Source organism: Oncorhynchus keta, chromosome 2 (genome assembly GCF_023373465.1).
Source record: "Oncorhynchus keta strain PuntledgeMale-10-30-2019 chromosome 2, Oket_V2, whole genome shotgun sequence".
In the NCBI taxonomy this organism is placed as follows: Eukaryota; Metazoa; Chordata; class Actinopteri; order Salmoniformes; family Salmonidae; genus Oncorhynchus; species Oncorhynchus keta.
In genome coordinates, this window is record NC_068422.1 from 64,449,134 (window position 1) to 64,459,075 (window position 9,942).

General features: G+C 42.5%; 1 protein-coding gene across 2 annotated transcripts; it reads left to right on the plus strand.

Moving 5' to 3' along the window:
- The first annotated feature begins 1,571 nt into the window (after positions 1-1,571).
- Positions 1,572-9,815, plus strand: LOC118358508 (receptor-interacting serine/threonine-protein kinase 2-like). 2 transcript variants are annotated; one of them, XM_035736424.2, is made up of 12 exons: positions 1,572-2,063; positions 3,224-3,274; positions 3,784-3,937; positions 5,087-5,236; positions 5,547-5,689; positions 5,839-5,888; positions 6,038-6,187; positions 6,620-6,705; positions 6,903-6,971; positions 7,067-7,208; positions 7,362-7,553; positions 8,174-9,815. In XM_035736424.2, the coding sequence occupies exons 1-12, from the start codon at positions 1,918-1,920 to the stop codon at positions 8,482-8,484; spliced, it is 1,644 nt and encodes a 547-aa protein (XP_035592317.1). In that variant the 5' UTR covers positions 1,572-1,917; the 3' UTR covers positions 8,485-9,815. The 2 variants fall into 2 exon arrangements, with proteins under 2 accessions (XP_035592317.1, XP_035592326.1); XM_035736433.2 differs by lacking the exon at positions 3,224-3,274 and having other exon boundaries at positions 1,574-2,063.
- The last annotated feature ends 127 nt before the right edge of the window (positions 9,816-9,942 follow it).

Here is a 9,942-nt window from a genome sequence, read left to right on the forward strand (position 1 = left end):
TTAGGACTATCTCTATTAAGGTGCTGACAAACAGCGGTGGCCACTACATTTTCTATTAAGCCCAAGTGGGGGTGGTATTCTATCCAGGTGGAGAGGAGAACATGACCGTGTTCGAGAGCATCAAAGTGACTGCTTACTGACTGGTCAACAAATCACCTTGCATCATAAATTACAACTCATTATTATTTGTAGATCAGTCAGTCACAATTTATCCATGATAAACTGCTGTTTTGATCCTCTCCAACACAGCCCTTTGGCTTCTGCTCTATTTTTTCAAGAAGTGCCTTTCATTGTTGACCAATCACAGTAGAAAATGTGGCATGCGTGGTGAAACGTCAGCTATGTGCAGCTGAAGAAGCTCATTCATATTATCCCATCATTCGTTGGCTAATTATTAGGCCTAATAGGCTACTGCAGTACATTGATCATCACCAGTCAATGTTATCACACCATCACAGCTAACTTCCCCACTCTAGCTAGCTAGCTAAATTAGCTGGTTAGCACAATCTGCTTACTGTCATGTTTAACAATAAAGATCATTGTTTTGTAATAGATTTTAAAAAAATAATTTCTGTTGCCTGTAAGTACGTTTAAATGCATGCTTATGTTGTTATAGCGATTATTCTTTTCGCATGTTGACAATGTTTGTTTATTTCATTGCTATGGTCACCGGTGGCTGTCGCATAGACTGTGGTGGGCTGTCGCCCTGTGTGCGAAGGCACTAGTCGCTTTGACAGGTGGTGTATTCCGCAGACCACTCTGCGACATTCCGCTGGTTGGCTGAAAACCACTTTGTGGGCACAGCGACTGGGGAGTTAACTTCTTTGGTAAAGGGTGGCTCTTTTAAGAAACTCAAATATAACATAGATTTGGATTTGTTTAACACTTTAGGGTTATTACATGATTACATATGTGTAATTTCATAGTTTTGATTTCGTCACTATTATTCTACAATGTAGAAAATAGTAAAAATAAAGAAAAACCTTTGAATGAGTCGGTGTTCTAAAACTTTTTGACGGTAGTGTAAATTATTTTATTCTGTTATATTCCATAATTTTCTTACTGTAAAATATGTGTGTTTAGTGTTTAATGAACAATATAATGAACTATTGATTTCATTTGCATGGCGCAGCTGTTTGAAAAGTGCTCATATAAACATTGGGCAATTTTTTTAACGGGTAACATTGTCAATTCTGTCGGAACAGTGTAGAAAATAGAAAAGTGGGTAGGCTATTGGACTACATACCCTAAGCCCCCTGTTTATATAGGGATATATAGTATATTTCACTAGTGCAGGCTTCCTGACACAGATGGCATTTAGAGTCAGTTGGTTGCAGCCCTTCTGCTTGGAAGGAGGGGAAAGGTACATTATGTAAACTTAAAAAAAAAAAAATGTATTTCTCAACTCTGTCCCCTAACAGGCCTTTCACTTTTGGTTGAGTTGTCAACTAACAAAAATATTCACTATGTCATTGTCATTTAGGTTAAACGTTGGGTGGGAAAAAGACGAAATGCCCTCAGTTTTCCAATTAGTTTTCCACGTTGATTAAACATTGCCATGTAGATTTTGCGGGTTGAAATCACGTGGGAACTACGTTGGTTCAACCCGTTTTTGACCCGTGGGTAGTTGAATCAGGAGTTGTTCAAGCCAAGTTATGTCGCTGCCTTTATCTGTTGTTACGCCATTGCCAAAAAAATGACTTCATCCCTCATTTTATAGCCTACTGTGGCTAGCCAGGAGATTTCCGTGAACAAAGCAGCCAATCGTGTCGATGTACATACACTGTCTTCAGAGCACACGCGGCAACTCGATGCTTCCTGTTCAATTTGTCAGTGTAGTGAAAGACAAATACGTTAATCCATGGCAGAGCAACAAGCACTATTATAGAGTCGACTGGTTTCTGTTCCTACTATCAGATGGCGGTGGAAACTGTTCATCAAGAGGATGTGCTAAATGTGATATTGTGCCGAACCAGCGCAGGCGGGTGTCTTCAGGGTACTTACAAGAGAACAGAGCTACAGGTGTCTATCAAGGTCCTCTCGTCTCGCACTGCAGGTGGAAGGTAAATTTGGCAAATCTCAAATGCAATGACAAAATCTCTCTCTCAAGTCAAGTCAAGTGGCTTTATAGGCATGGAAAACATGTTTTCATTGCCAAAGCAAGTGGAATAGATCATAAACAAAAGTGAAATAAACAATCAGAAATTAACAGTAACTTTACACTCAAAAGTTTCTAAATAATAGAGACATTTTAAAAGTTGTGTTACGAGCCATGTACAGTGTTGCAACAATATGCAACTAGTTGAATTAGGCTACGAAAGGGAAAATAAGTAGACAGATAAATATAGTATGTATTTACAATGGTGTTTGTGATTTTCTGACTTTATACACTGTACTCTTTGAGAGAGGTAGTTAGCAAACCAGCCCAAAGACCCCTCAGAGACACCAATACTCCTTAGCCGGCCCACAAGAATGGAATGGTCTAATGTATCAAAATCTTTGGCCAAGTCAATAAACATAGCAGCACAATATTGCTTAGAATCAAGGGCAATGGTGACATCATTGAGGACCTTTAAGGTTGCAGTGAGACATCCATAACCTGAGCGGAAACCTGATTGCATACCAGAGAGAATGCTATAGACATCAAGAAAGCCAGTCAGTTGATTATTGACAAGTTTTTCCAACACTTTTGATAAACAGGGCAAAATAGAAATGGGCCTATAACAGTTGGGATCAATTTGATCTCCCCCTTTAAGTAAAGGACGAAACGTGGCTCGCTTCCAAGCAATAGAAACCTCACCATAAAGGAGAGACATGTTACAAAGGTTCGATATAGGCTTGGAGATGATAGGGTCAGCAAGGAGAAGGCCAAATATCATTAGGCCAAATATCATTCCAGTTTGCTTCGTTTTTATGTTAGTTCTTTCCAATGTGTCAAGTAATTATCTATTTTTCTTTTCTCATGATTTGGTTGGGTTTAATTGTGCTGCTTTCCTGGGGCTCTGTCGTGTATTTGTGAATCATAGCCCCATGACCAGCTTGCTGAGGGGACACTTCTCTAGGTTAATCTCTCTGTAGGTGATGGCTTTGTTATGGAACGTTTGGGAATCACTTCCCTTTAGGTGGTTGTAGAATATAAAGGCTCTTTTAGCCAGATCCTAATTGGGATGTTGAATTTTATGTTCATTTTGATGGCTTAGAATGCCCTTACTTTGTCTCTCAGATCATTCACCGCTTTGTGGAAGTTACCTGTGGTGCTGATGTTTAGGCCGAGGTAGGTGTGTTTTTCTGTGTACTCTAGGGCAACGGTGTCTAGATGGAATTTGTATTTGTGGTCCTGGCAATTGAACCTTTTTTGGATCCCCATTATTTGTAGTATAGGTGCTGCTGTAGGCCCTTGTTGGGAACAGAAGCACCAGATCATTAGCAAACAGTTAACATTGTACTTCAGATTCTAGGAGGGTGAGGTCGGGTCTCTCTCTCTCTCTCTCTCTCTCTCTCTCTCTCTCTCTCTCTCTCTCTCTCTCTCTGTCTCTGTCTCTGTCTCTGTCTCTGTCTCTGTCTCTCTCTGTCTCTCTCTCTCTGTCTCTCACACACAACTTTCCAAAATATTTTTTACAAATCTGACACATTATTGTGGTTACTTGATTAGTGTAAACAAAAGCCTTGTGAACCAAGACCACTGCAGCGGGTGCGTGTCTGTTTGAGGGTTTGTGTGTTTTTATGCGTTTACTGTATATGTTTGTATGTGGTGTGTTTACTGTGTGTTCCGTTCTTCCCCAGTAAGTGGACTGAGTGGATGAGAGATGTGGCTGTGGTCAGACAAGTCCATTCAGAGCGGGTTTTGGTTCCTCTGGGTGTGTACGAGGCCTGGTGTCTGATGGGCCTGCTCTATGACTGGATGCCTGAGGGCTCTCTACACTCTCTACTATACCAGGTCAGTGTTATATATGCGCGCTCAGTCTAACTCAAATATGAATATGCATGTATAGTGTGTGGCAGTAGGCTAATTGATTCATCTAAGTTGGTTCTACAGCTTCCCTGTGTTGCAGCATACAGTAGACACAGAGTACACCAAACATTTTTTTTAAAACTTCCTAATATTGAGTCGCTCTTTGCCCTCAGAACAGCCTCAATTTGTCAGGGCATGGACTCTACAATGTGTCGAAAACATTCCACAGGGATGCTGGCTCATGTTGACTTCACTGCTTCCCACAGTAGTGTCAAGTTGGCTGGATGTCCTTTGGGTGGTGGACCATTCTTGATGATCACGGGAAACTGTTGAGCGTGAAAAACCAGCAGCGTTACAGTTCTTGACACAAACCGGTGCGCCTGGCACCTGCTACCATACCCCGTTCAAAGGCACTGAAATATTTTCTCTTGCCAATTCACCCTCTGAATGGCACACACAATCCACGTATCAATTGCCTCAAAAAGAGAATCCTAAAAATCCTTCTTTAACCTGTTTCCTCATCTACACTGGTTGAAGTGGATTTAACAAGTGACATCAATAAGGGATCATACCTTTCACCTGGATTCACCTGGTCTGTCTGTCATGGAAAGAGCAGCTGTTCTTAAAGTTTTATACACTCAGTGTATCAACAAACTGGTGGACAAACTGGTGGACAAACTGGTGGTCGATAGATGCACATAAAGTTAGTCAAGTAATGTCCTTCTTTTGATTGCTTTATTTACAATTCCTGTGTCTTCATGGAGACCAGTGCTGTGCTTGTCGCCCACATGCTGTGCCTGGAAAGCCCCTGGCAGAAGCAATAAGAGATCTATCTTTCATCAGCACTGTCACTGCCTTATTTACACTAAGAGCTCTTCCTGTTTCAGGAGAAAGTTCGGACAGTAGACGTGACACTGCACATGATTTAGTCTATCTGTGGTTAAACTGTATTTACACACAGTAAGTTGTGTTGTGGTCATGTTGAATTCTATAGTATTTTCAGTTCACAATTTCAACTTCGTGTTGTCATGTGCTTTTTTTTCAGTTCCCTTTTATTTATTATCCATTATAATGAAGTGAATAGATTTGATACTGCATCTTTTGAATGATTGTAACCTTTGTTATCTCTGTCAGACCCAGCTGTATCCAGGTCTACCCATGAGTTTCAGGCTAGGCATCCTATTAGATGTGGCAGAGGGGTTGTGCCACCTCCACTGCATACCAGTCCCCCACCAGGCCCTGAAACCCACCAATGTTCTCCTGGACCAGCAGTACCGGGCCAAGGTAGAGAACAGTGACTGATAACTGATCCAGTCCTGTACTACAGAGACTCAAGTCTTCTCTCTGAGTGGTGAAACTAATGTGAGAAAGAACTCCCTTTGATTGATGGTATATTTTCCATGGGATATGGTGTATTGTGAACAGTTGCAGGTGTAAGCTTTACAGTGTACGTACGTGGGTTTGAGTCTGTGTTAGAGCAGGTGTTTTTTGTCGGTTTGTGTGTGGGTGTTTATGTTCATCTGTGGGGGTGTTTATGCTTGCGTGTGTTGTCGTTTATGTTCATCTGTGTGGGTGTTCATGTTCCTACCCCCAGGTGAGTGACTGGGGCCTGCCCAGGGAGTGGAGGGTTGGCTACTCTCTCTCTGCTGGAGGGGGGCCCTGCTTCAGGGACTTGGTGTACCTGTCTCCTGAGGCCCTGACTGGCACCACACCCACTGTGGAGGCAGACATGTACAGGTGAGGTCACCTTTCATGAACCTGCCACTTCAAACAGTCATATTCACCAATTACATTTACCAGGTGGGGGAAGGATATGTTTACCACTTTTCTACAGATTCCTTTACTAATGACCATGCAGTTACCCAATGAGCATCTTCTCTCTTTAGCTTTGGTGTGCTGCTGTGGGAGACTTTGAACAGAAGACAACCATGTGAAGGTGTTTCCATTTCTTTCCGTCTATTCAAAGCACAACTCTGTTTCTATCAGCAGAGACTAGGTTATACCTGGCCGTATATCATACAGTCTCAATATTTTATTACATTTGTCGTTTGTAACACATCATTGTCATTGTCTATGCCCAAGCAGATTTGCTCCAGCTGCTTTCAGGTGATGATGGGATTGGTTCAGGCCTGAAGGATGTGCTGCTACCCAAGCATGTACCCCACTGCCATACCCTCTCTCAGCTGATGACCAACTGCTGGAGCACTAACCCACACAGCCGTCCAACAGCAGAGGGTAAGTCTGTCTGTGAGGGTGAATCAGAGTGTAGATAGACAATGTTGAAGAGAGCAGCTGTGCCTGGTCTTTGTGATCTCTCCCTACAAGTCCCCCTTCCTTGACTGCTTACCTTACCTGCCTGTTGAGGACGAGTAACAAGCAGAATCACTTGCAGCACCCACTTCCTCTCTGTTCCACACGCCGAGACTGAGAGATACATTCCCATACCCTACTTCTGCCACTTAATCAATAAGACTCTTTGAGTCTTCTCATCTAAATTGTGTTCAATTGTTTATTTTCTGGTGTTAGTTCATATCCGTGTATTTCCTTGCCTATGACTGCCATGTGGGTATTTAAAAAAACGGAAACTTTTGGTGCGTTATTTTCAATGTGATGTTTAGCAGGACATCTTTCTCATGTCCTCTTCTTTCTCTGGCTCTCTGTCCACAGACTGTGCACTGGAACTGAGGAGCGTCATAGCAACCTTTGATCCCGATGCCATGACAAGGGCTACCCTCAGGGTGAGGGAAAGCAAGGTACAGTTCTATTACACTCCGAAGTCCGATATTCTCTATTTTCACAAGCCTGATCTGCTATCAGTTTGTTTTGACTGAGGAAATCAGGATCTGTTTCATGTGTTTTTAATCTCTCAACAGTTATTACTGAAAACAGTAAATAGACCAGTCACTAATCATGAGCAAACATGCGTATGTGTTTTCTGTCCCTTTACCAGGAGAGGGCGCTACATGACTCTAAAATACATCCTGTGGAGGACATTCCCATTGAGATAAACAACCTAGAAGTGAGCTTGGTTCACATTTGTTTGTGATATTCTGATTGTACTTAATGCTTGTGATGTCTTACATTGAAATCAATATTTACTTATCTCATTACTAGGCCTGCGCTGGTTCCGGAGACACTAAATGTGTGGGCAACAAGACACTGCCCTTTCCACAGACTTCCTGTCCTAGTGAAACGCTCCCTAATCCCACTACAGCCATATATACAGGGGAAGCACCCCAGAGGAAGCACTGTCAGGGTAAGAACTTCAAACTGATTGATAATGAGAGCAGTTTGTGAATATGCTCAGTTTGTTGTCAGTGAAACCACCCTGTTGTTTATCTTCTTTATTAAATAGTAATTAATTGATATCGTATCTTGAACAGTCTAACAGCAACGTGTCTCTCCCCAGACTGTGTGTCTGGCTCTGTGGTGTCTTCCACCAGTCCCAGATGTCCCAGCAGTGGACCGGGTCCTGAGCATTTCAGAGGGACAGGAGGCGTCTCCCAGGGACAGAGACTCAGCCCACCACCCCCACTCTCCTCCAGTCCCTCCAAAGCCCTCAGACAGAGCCCTCTCAACCAGCCCACTGCCAGCTCCCATGGTAGAAAATGTGTTTAAGCTTAGACCTCCCACCTATTACCCAGTTTTGTCTGCAAACGTATGTACAGTGCCAGACTGTAGCTATCTAGAATTGACTCATCTTTCTCTAGCGTGTCTAAAATGTTGCTGAAAAAGGTGAAGACAAAGTAAAGCAATATGAAAATGAGTAGACGTTACAAACAGTGCCTCCATGTGTGTGTTTGTATGTGCACAGTAAGCAGTTTGGGGGATTGCTGGTTTCCTGCATGGCCATCCTTTCACAGTCTTTTCAGTGTCCAATGCGTTTCCTCCCTTGAGGATCTTTGTTTCTCTCTACAAGTTGTCTGTTGTCCCAGTAAATGCTCTGAGTCAAAAACATTTTGGCTACTAGACATTTATGATTGTGACCAGTGTGTTGAATAAGAGGGTAACTTGTCTAGTAGGGCTATGAATCTACGGTACGTATTACTGTCTTTCATATGATATAGCTACAGCTTGTCTCTTGTCCTCTTTCTCTGTTGTCCAGGTATTTTTCTTAAAGTCCTCTCTACACGATTTGTGTCTTATGAGTGTTTGAGAGAGATGTGATATTATAGTTCTTGTGTCATCCCTGAAACTTCACCCTCCCTTCTTTGTCCGCAGCTGCACGGTGTGTGTCTGCGACTCCAGTGGCGGTGAGCTATTGTCGTATGCTGCGCGAGAGACGTGAAGGCATCATTCGAGGCATGACGGAGGGACGACTCAACAACCTGCTGGATGTGCTCATCTCACGGCGAGCCCTTCCCCCGGAGGCCTTTGAGGTCATCTCTGCCTCTCTGACACTGACCTCTCGCACACGCTCCCTACTGGACACCTGTGCCTGTCAGGGGGAACATGCAGCTTCCCTGGTAGCTACCACCCTCGGTCTGATGTCCATTGCCACCAATTGTGGCCCTCCACAGATGCCTCACTGAAGGTGGATGGATGGTTATTAGAATGGGGGGTTGTGTAGTGAAGGGCCCCTAACCAAATGTATCTGTTCACGGTTTATCATGTCATACTGTATCTCAGAGTGTGTCAATTGAGACTGGAGCCTTGGAATGAAGAGCTGAGGAACCCTAACCAAATCTATTCTATACTCACTCAGGTCTAATACAGACCACGGTCAGTCAGAGTGAATATCAATTGGAGAACCTGAGATTCGTAATTTCATCAGAACAGCTGCAATGACTCATCTATATCCATAGAGATCCATGTTGGGGACACACCTGTCCATGCCTTTGATAAGTCTGAGTATTCAATCAGAGTGGTGCTACCTCTGAAGTTGATGTCAATCAAACGTTTGATTAGAGGAAGCTTCTGTGACAGTCAAATGATAGAAACAATCATGTTGGAGAGAAACCAATGAAAGTGAATAGCTGTGTGGATGATTAATCTGCTTTGATCATGTTTATGACCCATCACTAGTGATAATGAGTGTTAACTATGTGTTGAGGGACTACTGAGCTAGCACACAAAACACAGTTTGTTCTATATTATATGCTACATTTTCTGTGTTGTGTTGTGACTTTTGACCCTCTCTCTGCTTTGTGGGTAATTGTGTGGTGCCACAATGTTGCTCGTCTTTTGACCGCCTGTTTGTAAAGTACATATTGTACGAAACTATATGTTCAAAATAGTTTGGATTGTCCTGTTCAGCACTTTCTGACTTGATATCTTGAAACAATTTGTTGGTTTATCAGATAAAATAACGGAATTTGAGTCTCATTTTATGCCACTTTTGTTGGTTATTTGTGTTTGTAAACCTGTTAAATCCTTGAACCTATAGGTCATTATCACATTCCCCTCAGGGTACCCTTTGATTTTGTTGCCCATCTCGCGCAACACGCCATTTAACAGTACATGTCTAATTGCATGTCTGGTGTTCACACTGCACCACCGGCTTCACACAGTACCAATTGTCACACAAGTAGAGTCTAAAGACGTTTATGTACTAAAAGGGTAAAAAAGGGGTCTTGTCAAATGAGAGGCCCAGTGAAGTATTGGCCATAGTGTACAGATTTATTTGTTGTTGGTCTGTTTAACATCATGCTGAGAACAGAAGACAGTACTTTCCCCAAGCACTGTCTGTGTGAATAGCCTAATGATTGGAATATTTGGAGTTGTATAATAAAGTAAATTAATATATAACGACATGATTAGATCAAGACTCCTCCTTGACACTCAGGCAGCTCTTTTCTTGTTGGTTTTTTAGTTCATGCAATCAGAAACAAAGGCAGATGTTTAATAAAGGCTGTAATTTTCATCCAGTGGCTTAAAGTAGGTCTACTTCTAGAATTGTTGCCTATTACTGTTGCGCTCAAATATATGGCCCACTGAGCACACACTTGTTGTATCAATGTTTCCTCGTCATTTCAATGAAATTACGTTGA

What these genes read in the sequence shown, in the direction of transcription:
- LOC118358508 (XM_035736424.2), top strand. Translation starts at nt 1,918, where the DNA reads ATGGCGGTGGAAACTGTTCATCAAGAGGATGTGCTAAATGTGATATTG. An exon ending in GTGGAGGCAGACATGTACAG is followed by an intron (nt 5,690 to 5,838) that starts GTGAGGTCACCT and finishes TTCTCTCTTTAG; the next exon opens with CTTTGGTGTGCTGCTGTGGG. An exon ending in CAGCCGTCCAACAGCAGAGG is followed by an intron (nt 6,188 to 6,619) that starts GTAAGTCTGTCT and finishes CTCTGTCCACAG; the next exon opens with ACTGTGCACTGGAACTGAGG.